Here is an 18,946-nt window from a genome sequence, read left to right as displayed (position 1 = left end):
TGAAATCAGTTTTCCATAACTTTATGAAAATCAGAGCATGTTTGATTGAACATCTGCAAGTAATAAAAAACAATCAAGAATGCATGATGTTATCAACTAACAGGACACACACAGCTGCGAAACTCCACCCAGTTTGTGTTCATGTTTTATTATGAGTGTATATAATCTAGCTTTGACAGCTTGATTGTATTTATGTGTGAGACCGTGCGTGTGTTCATACACGCGTGCGTGAGAGCCAGAAGAGGAGAGAGAGTGATAGAGGGAAACAGGAGTGTGTGACGACGGCGGATAGAGAGAGAGAGAGAGAGAGAGAGGGTGGAAGCGACGCGGATGACACGCACATACACACCCTCTCTGTTTCTCACATACGGAGGAGAGGAGAACAGTGAAGAAGAGACAGAGAGAAGGAGGAGAAGAAGAAGAAGAAGAAGAGGAGGAGAGGGGAAAGCGCAGAGAGAGAGAGAGAGAGATCCGGGGAGAAATGCCCGCTGGACGGATGGATTTTATTTTCCCCGAGCTGTTCGAGCCTCTGTAAAACAACATGGGCTGCATAGGATCCCGGACGATCAGTAAGAACACACCGCTTTATATTCTGCCATGTGTAGGGATGGATGGATGGAGGGAGGGAATTAGAGACAGAGGGATGCGTGTCTGTGCTTTTGCATAGCGGAGATATTGAGAAAAGGGTCAGAAGAAGAGATGAAGCTGGAGCAACGAGGCACCGGCAGAAATAAACCTCCAATATTCCTGTAATACTTTTAGAATAATCCTGCAGGGAGTTGCAGCGCTGCAAATGTGATTTGCTGCTCTTTTTCGGTGACATTATGAGTCTGTTTTTGGGGTGTAGTGTCTGCATAGTTTACTACAGGGATTACAGCTCAGTGTGTGTGTGTGTGTGTGTGTGTGTGTGTGTGTGTGCGTGTGTGTGTGTTTTGAGTGTGTGTGTTGGAGCGGAGACGCGGAGAGGGGAGAGGCGGGACAGACAGGCAGCAGGGATGTGAGCGGAATAAGATGCGGCTTGACGTCCTCGTGTCCACATGGATGACACCGGACAGGCAGTGTGTGTGTGTGTGTGTGTGTGTGTGTGTGTGTGAGAGAGAGAGAGAGAGACAGAGAGAGACAGAGAGAGAGCGACCTCCGCCTTGACATAAAACTAAGGTCATTGCATGCTGGGTGTCTGAGAAAATTCCCCTCCCTCCTTGCACCCTCACTCCTTCTTTCCTTCCATCCTCTCCTCCCTCTTGTCTCTCGCTACTATGCGTCATGCAGCGACGTAATAAACTGAAGACGCAGGCAGTGCATACCGGGTATCACACACACACACACACACACACACACACAGAGGAAGCTCGGGGCATGACTCGTGCAGGATGAGTCAGAACCGGGCTCGGTAAACTCAGGTGTGAGTCTGAATGCTCTGCACATGTAGGTCAATTCTGCAAAGTCAACGGAGCCGGTAGCGACACACACGACTCTGTGCTATACTTGTGAAGACCATTGTTGACATAATGCATTAACTTTCAGTCCAACTGAAATTAGAATGTATTGTGGCTGAAAAATCAGTAGACTTTCTCTGTGTGTCTGACTTGAAAATTGGAATGGCCTAAAATGAGAAATTTCAGTTTAAATTGTTTTCTTGCAGTGACAGCGCCCCCTACCTTGGTGTTGGGGGAGTGAGCTTAATTGACTGAATTATAGGGTACTGATGATTTGATTGGTGGAATATCAGTATGGGTGGGTGACAACCCAATCTCTGTAGGAAAATGTTGGTGTTTCTGCAAACCATGGATATGATAAATTTGTACATTATTATTCAACTGATACATTGAAACCTAATATTCCAACAATGCTGTAGTTATTGTGTGGTTAGGTTTAGGCACAAAAAAACACTTGGCTACAGTCAGGAAAAGATCACGTTTTGGCTTAAAATAGCCAGTTTTGGCTGCACAATCCCGGCAGGAAAAGCAGCGATGTCTAGAAAGCAAAAGGAAACACAATGATGACTCGCTTAAACACAACCGGTGTTGTTTGTTGGTCTCAAACAATGGTCTGCAGCTTGGCAGGCTTCTCACTGAGGTTTACTACGTCACTTTAGAAACGTTGATATGACATGTTTAAAACAGACACCTGACATTTTCATGGTGTGCAGAGATGTACAATGCTAACATTTCCTTCTGGCGACTGGGTTGCACTAAAATATTTTATAATATTGCTTAAGTTCCCCACAAGCAGTTAACCAACATATCCCCATGTCAAAGTGCCCTTGAGTGCAACATTGAACCACAAGTTGCTCCCAATGGTTTGGACAGCGCCTCGATAGCTTGCAGCCATAGTTGTGAATGAGGAGAAAATTGTAACGTTCTTTGGATATCAGCACTGTATATGAATCTAGGCCATTTCCCAAAAACAGCACTGAGTGTGCCGGGTATTGAAATATCATAAACAAAAGGTAGTGGGCATTAGTGCTAATGATTAAGCTCTGCTATGTAGTTTTCACCTTCTAAGTTAAATACAAGCTTAAACCACGAGGGGGCTTTCCAACTATTGAATGTTGTAAAGAGATGGATGTCCGGAGTTGCTAAAGCCATATTACCAACATTATAGACCAAGTCACCGCTAACACGGCAACAGCAGTCACTTCCAGGTAGACAACTGGCAATTAATTTCAACTGGAGGTATGCGAAATGGCCAACGTGTTTATTTCTGTTGTAATTTTCACCTGCAACTTTAACGTTTAAAGATATATAGTTTAACATGGTGGTCCGACCTATCTGACATTTCTGCTGTGCTTATCATACGTACTGTGTGGCTTTGATGGCGTCTTGAGAAGCTAAATCTACAAGCTTGGAAGCTTAACAACGTACTGATGTGGATGGGGCTGCAGTAAATGTATTTAAGCAACCTAAAAAGACTTAGTATTAGATAAAGTGTATGCTATATTTGAAATACTTTCTCCACTTTACACACTACCTGATGGAGACAGTGGTAGACCAGCAACTCACTGTTATGCTCTGTGTTTTTGTCAATGAAGTCTGGTGGCTCGTCGGAAAGAGCTGTTTGACGACAAGGTAAAGTGGTGAAAATATTCTAATTACAGCATACACTTAAACTGATATTGATATTTTGAAGGTGGGCCTTGTTTTAGGGGGCAAAAACTCACCAATTGAGGCACTGTTTGCTCAGGGCCATTCCACTGTATGTATGTGAGGTAGGGATACTCTACCTTGAAGTACATGTAAACAAACATTGTTATTTGGTCTATAGGAGAAAAATAACCATCTTGTATCAGAACACAGCTTAGATGTGCCAGTCACCAGCACTTAAATCGGCGGCGCATCTCTTAAGAACGCTAGCTCTCAAACGTCAGTTAACCAGAGGCCTGAAGCTGAGACATGGTTTCCTCAAATATGTCCAAAAACTGTTCCATCCTTTACTGAATATTGGAAAATTACGCACAATGGCTGTAGTATTATTGTAGTTTATATTACTTCATACAAAAAGTCCCTTGAACCCTTGAAATAATCAAAGTCTTTGCAGGAGAACAAAATGTCCTCACTTTCCAACAATGTCCTCAGTCTCAAGGTCTAACACTGGTCCTCATAAAGATGGAAGCCCAACAGCACACATACACACACAGCTTTAAACCTTCAACAGAAGCCTCTTCACTACAGACACTAAGACCCACGAGACACACTTCAGACTGTTGTGCTGTCTGTTTCAAAGAGAGCATGGTCACTCCTCTGTGTGTGTGTGTGTGTGTGTGTGTGTGTGTGTGTGTGTGTGTGTGTGTGTGTGTGTATCATCACTCTCCATCAAGTGAAACATGCAGCTGGTGCATCCTGCCTTCACATGCTCATGTATGCAGACACACACACATTGTACCAGAGGACAATCAACTCCCTTTGTCTTTTAAATGCCCCATCAAAGCCTCATAAGCTCCTGTACGAGAACAGATAGAGGCTGCTGGGGATTTCACTAACTAAGGGAGGGGACATTTGACCTTTGATTGTCATTGAGCCAGGCGAGTGGACAGAGAGGGATCAGGGGAGGGACGGAGGTGGATAGTGAGGAACGATAAGGACAGGGAAAGAGTGGAGGGTTTTCCGCGAGCAGGAGCTTGAGGTGTGAAGAGCCAACAAAAACGTCCCGGTGTTTTTCTGGTTTCATAAGTGGGTGTGTTCCCTGTTGTGTTTCTCCTCTCATCTTATCTCCTCTGGCTGTCTCTCTCCCTCTTCCCTCCCTTCCCCTCCTTCTCTCTCCATTATTTGCGGTGTCAGAAGTAGATCAAAGCATATTACGCTAGCTGTGTGCCGGGCACATTATCTCACTCTGGCTGATATTCTCATTTTTGTAAACGTGCTCTTCAGACGCTGCAAGGAGTGAGCTGAGAGTGAGGTCGGCTGAGTCTATAGCAACGCTCCAGGTTTTCTTATAAATCAGGACTAAACACAGGGGAGACAGAGCAATAAAGTGTGGTGTTGTTTGAGGAGGGCAAAGTCAAAGTCAAAAAACAAAGCTGGTTGCAAAACATCTGACTATTTGTATCGGATCATAGGACAGTTGCTAACTTGACAATCCTGGACATTTCATGCAAATGTTTGTTTTGCTTCTACAGCATCTGCAGCTTAATGATGTGTTTGTTGGAAATAATAGATGAAAAGGAAGTGGATAGTTTGCACAGTTAGCAACAGCCACCAACTGAAACTGAACGTTTAACAGAAAATCAAAATAAGAAGACACCCTTATATTGATAGATAGGAAAACCACATCACTGAACACTTTGTTAGAGAGATGGAGACATAAAACAACTTTTATAGATGAGTTTTATGTGACCTTGATCAGGGACACAGTGGCAACATTGTTGGAACCAGTTCATTAAAGAACTGAAGGAGAACACACATTATTGCAGTGAGGTGCTGGCGTGTTGCGGAGAGGGAAGCGGTCCATAAAGATATTGATATGAACATTGTTACCATAGTTTTGAATGGCTTTTTGTCGAAAATAAGACATGGATGAACTCCTCAAGGACACACAAAAACCCTCCAAAAAGTCAGGCAGAAATGTCTCTGCAAACCACAGATATATTACATTTGCATGTAATTATGTAGCAGATACATTTAACCTTGTCATTCCAACAACATTGTGGTTAACATTTGTTTATATTTAGGCACAAAACACTCAATAATGGCTAGGAAAAGATCATGTTTTGGCTAAACCTAGTTTTGATGGCACAATACCTGCCAAAAAAACAGACAGTCACCCACATTTGATGACTAAAAAGCAGCTGGAAACACAGCAATGACTCACGAAATCACAACCGGTTTTGTCGTTTGTTGGTCTCGAACAGTGGTCTGCAGCTTGGCAGTTGTCTCGTCGAGGTGACTGACCATCCACCATCCCCCCCACTTCCACATGACAAAGTCAGCTCATATACTACATCACTTTGGAAACATTGATATGATATGTATGAAATGTACAATGCCAACACCTTCTTTTGGTGACTGGGCTGAATGCTTCATCATCAGTGTGCTGGAGTACAGAACCAAAACAATATAAAACACATAACCTGCTCTGTACTTTGTGACTACCCAATATGCACTTATTATAAGGTCAAAATGCTAAAAGTCTCAGATTGGCAATATAAAAAGGAACGTGGGTCAGAATGTCCTTGAAAGTTCATAAAATGCCCAGTCTGCCCGGATTATTACCTTTGTGAAATAGTGATAATTTATTTGGAGTGTCTCTATTATGGATCCCACTGTGTGCAGTGATTAGCCAGTACTCATCACATTGGCGCTTCAAGGTAAAAAGCGGCTAGGATTAGGACAAAGAGGTCATGGTAATGGCGAGTAATTGCCAATGTTGAATATTAAATTAAAGATGTAAATTGACATCTAAAAACTCACAAATGTACGCCCAGAAAGTTAGGTGACGTAGTATAAAGAGCGACACAGTCCATGGTTGGTGTATGACATGGTGGGTAAATGGGTCAAGCACAAGACGTTATCCAGAAGGGTTTTGAGTCCCGTGTGAGTCAATGTCGCCTTATTATTTTTAGACTTGGATGACGGTTATTTTCAGTTTTTAGGGTGTGTAAAGCTACTGACTGCACACTGTGTACATACACTTTAGCAGAATAGCCGAATAGTTTGTTTTAACGTCATATTTCAGCGTTGCCAGGACACCCAGGAATACAGGTGTAAACAGCCAATACCCCCTCTACACTTTCTCGAAGGCGGGAATTTCATGCAATTCTATCACTTTGTAGTTCTGTGTAAAAGGTACAATCAGGAATCAGGAGTTTTCTCTCCTTTAAACCAGCAGTGGAGACAGTAACAGCGCTGAAACAAGGTCTGTATAAAAGGGACAGCCTGCGGGATGGGATCACGGGTGAGACTGGTGTGACGTTTTGACGACAGGTTGTGTGTGGGACCCACAGCTGGAGGTTTAAAAAGCAGCTAGAAGCAGTTGGCAGCTAACTTAAAGAAAAAGAACAGCAACCAAAAATGTCCACAAATAGGACAACAATGAGGTCCAGGAGCTTCTTACCCTCCGAGCAGAGAAATAACAGTTATTTACCATCTCTGTTGTATGGTGATACAACAGAGATGGTAAATAACTGTTATTTACACGTTATTGCGCGGCATGATCCCTCCGTTGTTTGGTTCTTTATTTACACGTTATTGCGCGGCATGATCCCTCCGTTGTTTGGTTCTTTGTAGAGATGCAAATGCGACATAAAGATGGGACTTCATAGTGGCTTTATAGCACGATCCCTGTGTAAAAAGTAGTGATGGCCAAATGAAGCCTCATGAAGCATTTTCGTTATTTTATGAGCCCACTAGATGGCACTTTTTGTTCAACAAAAGGTTGAAAGCACACTAAAATTGCCATTCTTTGAGCCTCTCTCTTTAAACCAAGAGCGCCATCTAGTGGGCTCATAAAATAAAGAATATGCTTCATGAAGCTTCATTTGGCCATCACTAGTAAAAAGGGCAAGTACTGTGGCTATTTACACCCCCGCTGAAATAGCTACATCGTCTTTTCCAACCCGTGTACAAATAGCATTGTTGGCTATCGACACCTGGGCGCTACTAGCAGTCTAATTGTCGAATTTATTTGCTGAGATATTAAATATTCATATATGAATGCAACAAATGTCCTCTATGAGCCCCTGTAGACAAGATACTGCACTTGTTAACTTGGTTAACATAGCACCATCAGATACAAAGACTGCCAAGAGACCAACAGGTTTTTTTTGTGGGTTTACTGGTAAACCAACTCAGGTGTGGTAAAAGTAATGATCAAAACAAAAACGAAGAAGAAAGGGAACATTCTTTCTGATTTAATCAGAGTGAGAATAATGGTTTATATTCAGTAAACAGGCAACATGAAGAAATAGAGAAGACTGTCAGAGTGCAGCCAGTGTTACAAGACTGATGCTAGAACAAACCTCTGCATCAAAACAAACAATTACGTGAACTTGTTCAGGAGAGAAAATGCGATAGAGCACCATCAGTAAATAAGAGGGAGTTGTTAAGCATTTTACCAAAATCAATAAACTGCTTTATAGCTCAATAAAACCTCCTCTTACAGTCTAAAAATCAGATCGAAGTATTGAACAAAAGCGTTGCAGAGTGATGCATCGCGTGAAAGAACTTGTAAAATCTTTCAGGGTGATAGAAGAACAACCTACTGGCTGCAGAATATTTCCTGCTGTGTTTCTTGTGAGGAGCATCTATTCTTATATTAGGCCTGAGTGAGAGAGGCTGCTGCTAAAAATAGATCCGGGGTAAAAGAGGGAGGTCAATGAGAAACGGAGGGAGGCGAGGGGAGGGAAAATGTTACAGTAAATATGGGTCAACAGCTCTCTCTCCCTCTATTTCTTCTTCTCTCATTCTCGTCTCACCCTTGACTTTGTGCAAGAGGATCAAATGTCAAATGAAAGAAACAAAGTCTCTCTGTGGAAAAATAATGCAATGCATTAGAAATCAACCAAAGTTAAATATTTATTGTATAATGTAGTCTTTATGTTAGCTCAGTGATTCTGCAGCACTGTCATCGTTTGGTCTCTCAGTGCCGGGTTCTTTCCCTCAGCTGTGCATTTCCTTTGGAGCGCCATTTAACCAAAGCATCACCACCTGCCATTACACTCAATTATCCTGCAGTTAGAGCAAAGCTGATGTTCAGCAGTCATCACTCAGGCAGCAGGACAGTCACACGGAGAGGCTCTCAGGCTGACAGTTTCATCTTCATCTCGACGATTCACTATCAGAGCCAGAAAGGAAGGAGATGATTTCTGCAGCTGACAGGAGCTTGTACCAATAAAAACAATCACAGAGGAAGATCGAGGCGTTTGATGTGCTGAAAGGCTTATCACATCCACTCTGACAGAGATCCTCAGCAGATTTAAGACCTGGAAATCAAAATCCATGCTGCAATGCAGCTGAGTCAACTGTGCCTAAATATATCTGCTCAGTGCAGGCCAGCTATCAGGAATTGTGGACAGGGGGACAAAATTTTCCAAACTTGGCCCTTTATTCACACCCACTCCAGCACCATCACCTCAATAAGCTCCTTGCCATTAGCCTTGTAGTGACAAAGATGGAGTCTCTAATATCGTTTTTTCCATACATGCTGGCTTGACTCAGTTTGATTCGGCGTGTCAGCCTGGCGAGGCAGGGATTTGAGTCTCAATGAAATCAGGGCTACCCTCTTGAAGGTGTGTCTCTAACAGATGGCAGCTTGTCCTAGTTGATGACGCTAAAAGGCAGCAGGCTGATCCATGGCTGCCGTCACATTGCTGCAAGTGTTTTTCCATCACACTGCAGGGCAGGTAAAATAAGTTTACCTGCTACAGGTGAGCTGTTTGCAGAGGTGCAGTAAGAGCCTGTTGTCTGCAGCTCTTCATCTCACTGTGACTGTTTCTGCTTCACTCTTCCTCCCTGCTGTACTTGTTTTTATTGAAGAAAAGATGCGAACGAAGTCTTGCTAATTCGGAGATAAACACATTTCAATTCCTATAGATTTTTCATGATAAAAGTCCTCTACTGTTTTGCTTTTCAAAAGCTTTTATTGTGAGGCAGCGAAATAAGGAAATGTAAGGTTTTTATCAGCAGTAACTAAACACGACTCCTACACGGCTGAAAGGTCCACCTCCAGAAATGGTCACATTTTGGGCATAACTTAGCATGTTTAAACTGACAATGGAAATACAAAACCACAAGCTCCCATGCAAGTCATGCTCTCTTTTGCATACATATACTTCGAAGGTAGCTAGCTTGGTAGTGGCTAATGGGAAGCCAAATAAAAACAAACAAAAAAACAAAACAAAAAGTACTCAATGTATTACAAAGCAGCAGAATTACAAGTCAGTTATTTCACAGATTTTTCAAAGATTTATTTTTTTTATTTAAATAAAAGTAAATATTCATCATATTGAAGACATTACCGTAAAGGTTTAAATCATAAGATAAAATCATGAGAACAAAATTAATTTCATTTTCATTTATTACCATTTACAAATCCAATGTTTTTAGTGGGTTCATTTTTAACAATTCGAAGATTTCTGAGGAACCTTGGTATGCAGAACTATTCAAATACACCATTTTAAAATATAACAACGCCATTTTTTCCCCTGTCAAAATTTAGGCTAACTTTGGAGCATTAAGTAGCACCTTCCCAACAATATAACATAACATGGTTGAGACTAATTGATGCCTTAGATTGCCTAGTTTGATATGACACCAGTATTATACCAGCTGGCTACAGCAGATGTTATTTGCTAGTGGTGCGGTCGTAGTACATGGTAACTGCAGGGGGGTGTGGTATCAGATGACAAGTTACAATCTGTTTAACAAGACAGTCATTTATCATGTAAATACACATAACTTGTATTGAAAGTAGTGATGGCCAAATGAAGCCTCATGAAGTATTTTCTTTATTCTAAAAAAAAGCCAAAAAAACAAGAGGCTCAAAGAATGGCAACTCAGTGTGCTTTCAATCTTTTGTTGAAAAAAGAAAATCGCCATCTAGTGGGCTTAATAAAGAAAATGCTCGATCAGGCTTCATTTGGTCATCACTAATTGTAAGTAATACAAGTCAGTATGTGCATTGTTGCTTCTTGATCCTCTTCAAAGGTCAACCATTGATCTCCATCTAATGATGGGCCTAGACCAATGCTAACCTCACAGAATTCAGCATATCAGAGATCTTAAAAGACCATTTGCTGTAATGTCTGTGAGACACCATTGGACCAAGTGGTGTAATTTCAGTCTTGAAAGAGAACGATTACTACAAGGCTTTCGCACATCAGAAAGTCTGATAAACAGGTGTGGCGGATCAATACTGATGGTTCTGACTGTGAAAGAACCACAGAATCCTGCACACGATTCATCACATCACACACGGTGAGAGAGTTTTTTAAGTTTATTTCACAGACCTAAAAGGGGAGAAATAAAAGGATTACACCCTTTCAAGCATTTGCGGATAAATTCATATTGGACGTATTACTGAATGCAACAGAGAAGGATGTGATATTCAGATGAAGCTGCCTATTGAGGCCAGTTGGGCTAGTCACTGTAGAATAACCTATGCAGTCACACTGAAGATGTAATGTCGAGTCAGCGGTAGAGATTCTGATTGGTAAATGTGAGTAAAAGATTCAAAGGGAGTTTAAAAGTACATTAGGTCAGGATTATATAATCATGTCACCAGTCTGAGGGCTCAGCAAATTCATGAGGCCACAGGCAAATTCATGAGGCCACAGCTTGAAAGCCACTGCTGGGCCTAATGAGAGATAAAATCATCACTTAAACATGAATACCGACACTCCTAAAAACACTCACACAACTTTTGATAATCAGACATTTCTGGAACTGCAACACAATTAACTTGAATTTCAGAAGCAACGTACCACATGCCAGAATGAGAGTTCAGTTTTGACGTTAGAAACATTAGTTTAATTGAAAAAAAAAAAAAAAAAAAAATCTTGTCTCAAGGTATATCAACTCATCTCTGTTTTTCTCAGCAGATGGAGTTTGTGGTGTGAAATCAGGTGGTGATATATCAGGTCTGTTATGATCCCCCCAATGTTGACCACTTGATCTCACATGATGGAGGTTCTATACTGAGGTCTTGTGATGCAGTTGAGGTATCTCCATGACAACTGAGCAAACACTTGTGACCTTTTAGTCAAAATGACATTTCTTACAGTCTCTATTTAAATCCTCTCTGGTCCCCTTAACCTGCAGCTCAGTTGAAGTTTTACAGAATATTTGTCACAAGACTGTTGGTAGCTTAGCTGAGTCATTCATGGCTTCCCAGTTGCGCTGAGAGGCGCATAATAATTTTTTTTTAGTATTATTTTTTTTAAGAAGATCTGGTTAGTGTAGAATGAAGTGATTTTGATGAAATATTACTAAGCTAAAATGTAGCTGTTTCCTGATGAAAGTCTCATGAACTGTCGGAAATTTGAAAACCTGATCGTAATTTATGTTTTTATAGATTCTGGCTTTGATAAATGGTTTAATTTTGGTGATTTTTTGTTTTAAGATAACAGGCGTGCACGGGAACATGTGGCAAAAAGCTTGTTATTTAGTTGCTTTTTTCATGTTGAGTTTTTAAATTTTATTTATTTGTAAACAGATCTGATGGGTGGCCGAAATTGGCCTGCTTGTCAAACAGCAACTTAAAGCAAATGAGATTTGCAAAGCAAAAATAGGAGCCAAGCATATTTTTTGAAAGTCAAGCTGACACGTATGAAATGTGTGATAATACCTCTGTATCATTTAAAATGAAAATAATGCAAAAAGCTGAGATGACTGGTCGGCTGCTTCTCTCTGAAATGAATAAATATATTAGAGGTGATTTTGTCGTTTCACTCCCTCCACAATCTGCTGTCATCAGAGCCTCTGAAAGCCTTTTTCTCTCGAATGAACAGCTTCCAGCAACTGCTTTCACTTCAACAGATCTTCCTCCAAATCCGAGCCAGTGGCTGACAATGAGCAGAGCAGCATGGAGGTTGTTTGAGGCCGCGTGTCTTTCTCGCTGCTGCTGCTGCTGCTGCTCTTTTGTTTACAATAATTGTGCTGATGTAGTGAAGTGCAGCTGGAGTCGAGCACTGCAAAACAGAGTATCGGGTGTTGGTCACCGTCACATGGTTTCATTCAACATCAGAACATCTTTTTGTGTTTTTCAAAAAGAGATGCAGACCTGAAACAAACTGGAAAACAGCATCATACAGTGAAGCACGGTTGGACTGGTTGTTCTCACTGAGGGCCTAATAGCAGGTGTTCACTTCACAGAGGAGGTGTTGTGAATGTCTTTTGTTGTTTACAGCATTACAGAAAAATGGGGTGTCTGCTCTTTGCTTGCATATATTTACTTAACACTTAAGCATTCAGTTTATAATGGAGTATTTTGCTGCTGTCAAAACATGCATATTAAACACCCAGTCTAGGTAATCTGGGCAATTAACACAAACGATATGCTTTGACTAAATAAATCATTCATCGTGTCATTTTAACTGCATTAAAGTCAAAAGCATAACTGATTAAGACAGCTACATTTATACTTAATGCTGCTCTTATCAATATGTTGACATTAGCTGGTTAATGGAGCATGAAGCTAAAGAGAACCAAAGGGAGAGTGAATATTTGACTTACATTCAACAGGATGAGTAAACTGGTTGCAAACTTAAGGAGTGTTCATAGCTTGTTTTGCTGCCCTCAAGTGGCCAAATAAATCAAATTTACATCTTTTGATGGATGGGATGCAAGCTTTAGATGCGGCAAAACTGGAAGAAAAAAAAATAAATTCAAACATGTGAAAGGAAAAAAAAAAAATCCACTGTGGACGGCTCAAACTGAGACACTGAAACTAACTCGGTGTATCATGGCTTGCTTTGCATGGGATTTATAAAATGACCATATCCCAAACATCAAGTGTAAAATGTCACGTCATTTTGGTAAGCAACCAGCATGACACTCGCTTTGGCATTTCTGTTCTCTTGCTCATTCCTATTACTCTCTCCATCTCACAGACACAGTTGGAAAAATAAATGAATAAATAAAACATCCCACACATTCCCTAAACTTTGTTGTAACCACACTTATTAAAAACTTGATTATAACACCCCTGTATTTAACTTTATTATAACAGTAGCTTATTTAGCTTCATTGTAATAGTACTTTAACTGTATTATAACAGCACTTCATTTAACTTTGTGTTTAATTAAGTGTTTTATTTAACTTTATTGTAACAGAACTTCAAGTTTTTTAATACAATACTTACTTTGACTTTATAATAACAGTACTTTATTAAACTTTATTATAATGGTGGTTTATTTAACTTCCTCATAACACCTCTTCATCTTGATCTTAACTATTTTGTTATAGTACTTTAACTTTTTTTATCAGTACTTTATTCAACTTTTTTGTCAGAGTATTCTAGTTAACTTCATGACGACAGCACTTTACTTAAATTTATTGTAACAGTAGTTAATTTAACTTTATTATAACAGTGCTTTATTTAAGTTTTTTGTGTTAGTATTTTATTTAGTTTTAGTACAACAGTACTTTATTAAACTTTATTATACCAGTACTTAAACTTTTTTATAACAATACTTTAACTTTATAACAGTACTTTCTTAAACTTTAATATAAAAGTGCTTTATTTACTTTGTTTTAACACCACTACTAAAATTATTAGTAGTTTATTTAGTAGAGATTTAACAAAAAAAAACTCAAGATATCTAATGTGTATCAGGATATAGACAAATATTGCAATATTATTAGTATGCCATGTGGCCCAGCCCTACATAGAAGGTGTTTTGTGATTTTGGAGAGGACTGTGAGTACACCACTGTCAACTCATTTTATGTTTTGCATTCTCCTTAATGTTTATGGATCAATATTGGTGCTGAAATGTGGAGATAAGCCTTGTGTTGCCATATGGTCTTGTCAGTGGAGGGGGCCCATATAACTCCTATATATAACACATACTATGTAGGAGAGGCTTTGTGGTTTCCTCTTATTTGGCGTGAGACAGTGTGAGACGGTGTGAGAGTGGGCAGCCCTGGTTTGAGGCTGAGACTCAACACGCACAGCAACACTCCACACACACACACGATCAGTATGTACGCTGCCAGCTGCCTCACAGCGAACGTCTGTACAGGCTGTCCATTGGCTGCTTGTTCTTGTCATGTCTTAGAGGAAATCTGATTCACCTGATATTTATGATTCAGTCCCAGTGCAGTGATTTCTAATATGTTATGTTCTGAAACAGCTCCACATGTTGGTCAGACAGTCATTTGTCACTTGTCAGTCCCAAGACAAGGGTAAGGTGTTTATCATCAGTTGTGTTCATCAGTTTCAGTATTCTGCAAGTGACTTTTAAAACGTTACCTGTGAAAATAAAAGGGATTTTGTTGCCTCTGAGTGGAAATCATGAATATTTTGTTCACGTTTTAACCCCAGAGCCCTTAATTAACAGATTCCCTGCTTCAGCATGGGAATTATACAAAATCGGATGGCTCAATGAACAGTAATATTGCTACTGAGGTTTGCCGCTCGTCCACAATTTACATGCTCATTGTGCTGAACACTGCATCAGACAAAAAGGCTCAATGACACATAGATTGGAAAACTATGATATTCTTCTTTCAAAAGTTGCTTCCTGACCATCAGATTTACTGATACAAAATATAATACAAGGATATTAATAACAAAATCTTTACATTATACAGACATTTGTTGGTCAATGTTTGCGCCATCTGAGATGTAACCCTATCTATTAGACTGTAAATGTACTCTTGTTTGGGCTTCTGTGTTTCAGTTGGCAGGAAGCAGCGACAGAGTGAGACGCTCCGACAGAGAGTAAAGAACAGACTCACAGTCTGGCAGACAGCAGCTCCATTTCCACATAAATAAACACAGGTTAGATAATGCAAGTCGCATCTGATGTGACACTTGGCCTGTGCGGTCATCTGTGAGTGCAACGCGATCAGAGCGGAGTCCTGCCGTTTTTATTTTTAGACAAATCGATTCAGGCCAGTAATGGAAAAAGAAGGTGATGCTTCCTCCAGGCTGGTCTTTTTTTTTTTCTGAGTGTCTCGTTTCCCGCTTTCCCCTCTAAATTTACATCACAGTGACTCTGTGGCTTCATCCCTGCTCCAGGTTCTCAACGTGGAAGCCTGAAGCTCCCACGCCGCATGAATTTTTAGTAGAGATATGACAAGCAACTTGGAAAGTAACTAAGAGCTGCACCAGGCAGTTTCACAATTCTCTAAAAGGCACTCAAAGGGAACTGCTTGAATTTTGAATACTTAACATACCTGTGAGGTGATATCAGTTAAGTGCACACAGCTCACGGTGACCGTCTCAACTGGTCTGTGTTGCTTTAAACAAATGAAAAAGAAGACAGGTTGTATTCTGCTCTGAGTGTTGGCTGTAATTTTTATTGCATACATTGTCAGATTCATAGTCTTTTCGGATGCACGCTCTTTTGTTACAGCAGCAGTTGACAAGTGACAAAGCAACATAGTGACCAGCTACGTTTTCTCCAAGTTGCTGTTGAAGTATTGCCTCAGCACTTGTAAATGTAGTTCCATGGTCACTGGCTTGTGTGTGTCTGCTACCTGCAACAATGAACCTCGACTGAATGTGTGTCATCAGTGTCTGAGCCCCATTTTAACATTGCATTTTGCTGCCCCATTGCATCCCCCTGCACCAAAATACACAGGAAGCTAGCATAGCATCAGCTAACTAAACCTAATTACAGAGTACCACGGCTAGAAACAAACCATTTGATTGGTTGATGCTTCGTCACATCATGGGAGCACGGGAAAAGAGTTGAAGCCAATTCAACATTTGGTTTGAGGGGCATCATGCTCATCCGCTGGGACAAATATCGGGCGTGAGTTGTAGCTTCATGTCACCGGCTTTGGTCAATGACTTGTAGCCTGTTACTGTGTCGCTTGTATTGTGAACACAGCATATGGATCAAAAGATGAGTTTACACATATACAAGATTTATACTAGAGTTGGGTCTAGTTGAACCAGCATTTTTAATTAACATTCTGGCAAAGCAAAAATACACTTTATACACTATGAGTCACATTCACACACTGGTGGCTGAGGCTACCATACAAGGTGCCACCTGCTACTCAGTTTTTAAACACACTCACACACCGATGGAAAAGCCATTGGGAGCAATTTGGGGTTCAGTATCTTGCTCAAGGGTACTTCAACATGCAGCCTGGAGGAGCCCGGGATCGAGCCGCAGATCTTTCGATTGGTGGACGACCAGCTCTACCTCTGAGCCACAGCCGCCCACACTAACAGAACCACGAGTGTCTGACAGACTGTGAGCCAAGCACTGGCAACATGAAGGGGATCAAAGTTCAGTAGAGGTGGAATAGCAGCACATGTTGTGTTTATTTACCAGGAAGTTCATGTGTTTTTTGGGGTGTGGAGAGAAAAAATGGCAGTTAAGTCTCTCAAGGAAACTAAAACTGCGGCAATATGGCAACATTCCGGATTTAAAGCTAATGAATAAGGGGTAGTTTAGCTGATTCATGAAGTTGAAATGAAGAATTATCAATGCGTCACCACATTAATTAACACAGAAAAATAAATAAGGTGGCAACTGGCTGATGGGAGATTGGCAGGAAGCTGAAAACATCTAGTAAAATGACATCACTAATAACCTTCTTTCTGTTGGCTCTGTAATACGTTATTTCCAGTAAATCTCACAGTATATAAAAGGTATTTTCTGTTTAAAAAGTACAAATGTAGGAAGATAGCAAGTACACTACTAACTCATCTTACAAATGGTTACATCTCCAGTCTGATCTCTAGCGCACAGCTGATAAGTTTGCAGTTTGTTTACATGATGTAACAGCAGCGCATATTTAATAGATTCAGTGTGGACAGAGAGATCTGATGCAACAAAATAGTGAGACGCTGGTTTGCTGTTAGGACCCTGTGTCATGATGTTCCACTCGGGAGTGACTGCTGTGTCAAGGGCGACCCGTTTGGTCCAGTGTTTGGCTTAAAATCAAACTGGTTTGAAAATTCTTACACAGGCCTGAACCTAGTTTATACATCTAAATTGACAGATTGAGATGTACACATGTAAAGGAGAGTACAGTCGTGGCTCTCTGGCAGGCTTCAGCAACCAGAACGGTCTTCAGACATTTGTTAATTAATTGTCTTAACCCACTTATTCTCTCCAAGGTCACGGGGGGCAGCTGGAGTCTGTCCCAGCACACACTGTCCTTCTATAAAAACCTTTATCAACATGAGCGCTGGAGCTTATCTATTGGCTTTCCACATGCTTCGATAGCACAAAGTGTCTCGTTCGGTTGTACTGTCTGCTCTGTTTGTCACTTATTACCTCTGACAAGGAGACTCAGTCCCATTTGTCTGGTAGTTTGCAGGAAAACTGCAAAACAGATTTCAGTGAAAGTTAATGGAGAGTTCTGGCATCGGTCAAAGAAGAACAGATAAGGTTTTGGTGTGAAAAGCACCACAACAAAGGACATTTTTACACCTACCTTCCAAACTGTGAGATGTAGAAACAAAGTCCCTGCTCCTGGATTCCTTTAATGCAAATGTAGAAAACACATATGTATGATCTCTGAAATATTCTAATGGCTTTTCACATAGGTGACCCCACAACAACATGAGGAATAGGCCATGACTTAGAGATAGTGACTAGATGAAACACAGTTCATGCACAAATATTCTCCAAAAGCTGAACAATTTAACTTTTGATTGTGTTTGTTCATCTCTGTTGGATGTGTTTGAGGCATCACCTTACACAGGAAAACCCTCCTCCCTCCCCAACTCCAAAATATTGACTGTGTTACCTCTGCTGACGGACCGACTGACGGATGCCCTGTGCGCTAAATGGTGTGTGTGTGTTTAGATAAGCGCACAAATACACACACACACTGGTAGATGGATTGTGTGATATTGCCAGCAAGTCAGAGGGTGACGGATACAGGGAGTGAGGCAACTGGTCAATAATTTGATTGACAGGTGGCCATGAGCATCTCTGACCTGCAGGGCAGAGAGAAAAAAACAGTTCAATATCCAACAGATTCAGTATGAAAAAAAAATCAATGTATTTCATTTATGAAAAAAATATGGCCAGACTTCAGTATAGACTCCATTACCAGCATTAATCAGACACTGGAACATTGCGCTCAGATGTTATTAGCATCTCATTACAAAACCATGTTCCTTCATGTGCTGCTTTAGCGGCCTCCGCTCGTCTAGTTTCAGACTTTCATAAGAGTTTGGCGCTGCAGGGATTTGCTCCCGTTCAGTCTCAAGATCATTAGTGAGGTCCAACACTGATGTTGGGTGTAGAGGTGTACAGAGACGCCATAATCTGTGTCTGTTCAGCCAACAAAAATATCTGACTCAGTATTCAGATAGAAGACCGTAACTGGCCGTGGTTTAAACCAGAAGTCACATTAAATCAGGCAAATGTTACATTTCCAACCTTAGATTCATTAGCAATGAAATTCAAAGCTTCAGATTAATTTCATTATTGAATCTTATAATGACGAAAACTCTGTCTGTAGGTGTCTGTGTGTCTGTTCCACGTTTTTCTCCTCACTGACTTGGTCAATCCATGTGAAATTTGGCACAGTGGTAGAGGGTCATGGGAGGATGCGAATGAAGCAATATTACATCAATTGGCCAAAGGAGGGCGCTGTAGCAACCGACTGAAATTGCAAACTGTGAATGGGCATATCTCATGCCCCGTATGTCGTAGAGACATAAAACTTTGCACAGAGATGCCTCTCCTCGTGAGGAACAAATTTGCCTAAAGAACCCATAACTTCTGGTTATATTTTCCGCCATTTTGAATTTTTTGAAAAACACTCAAAATCGATCTCTTCCTAGGAAGTTTGACCGATCTGCATGAAACT

The 18,946-nt window shown here is 40.8% G+C and overlaps 1 protein-coding gene across 7 annotated transcripts in view; it reads left to right on the top strand.

Annotated features, from left to right (window-relative positions):
• Positions 1 to 336: 336 nt before the first annotated feature.
• Positions 337 to 18,946, top strand: part of LOC126383770 (protein FAM131B-like) — a 97,628-nt gene continuing 79,018 nt past the window's right edge. For all 7 annotated transcript variants that reach the window (XM_050034435.1, XM_050034433.1, XM_050034432.1 and 4 more), the window contains exon 1: positions 337 to 569. Coding sequence is in view for 6 of the 7 variants with exons in the window: in XM_050034433.1 (XP_049890390.1) it covers positions 542 to 569 (28 nt within the window). In the remaining variant the exon portion in view is untranslated. The remainder of the gene's footprint in view (positions 570 to 18,946) is intronic.

The sequence above is a fragment of the Epinephelus moara genome, chromosome 22 (assembly GCF_006386435.1).
Source record: "Epinephelus moara isolate mb chromosome 22, YSFRI_EMoa_1.0, whole genome shotgun sequence".
NCBI lineage: Eukaryota > Metazoa > Chordata > Actinopteri > Perciformes > Serranidae > Epinephelus > Epinephelus moara.
This window is presented reverse-complemented; position numbering and strand designations above follow the sequence as displayed.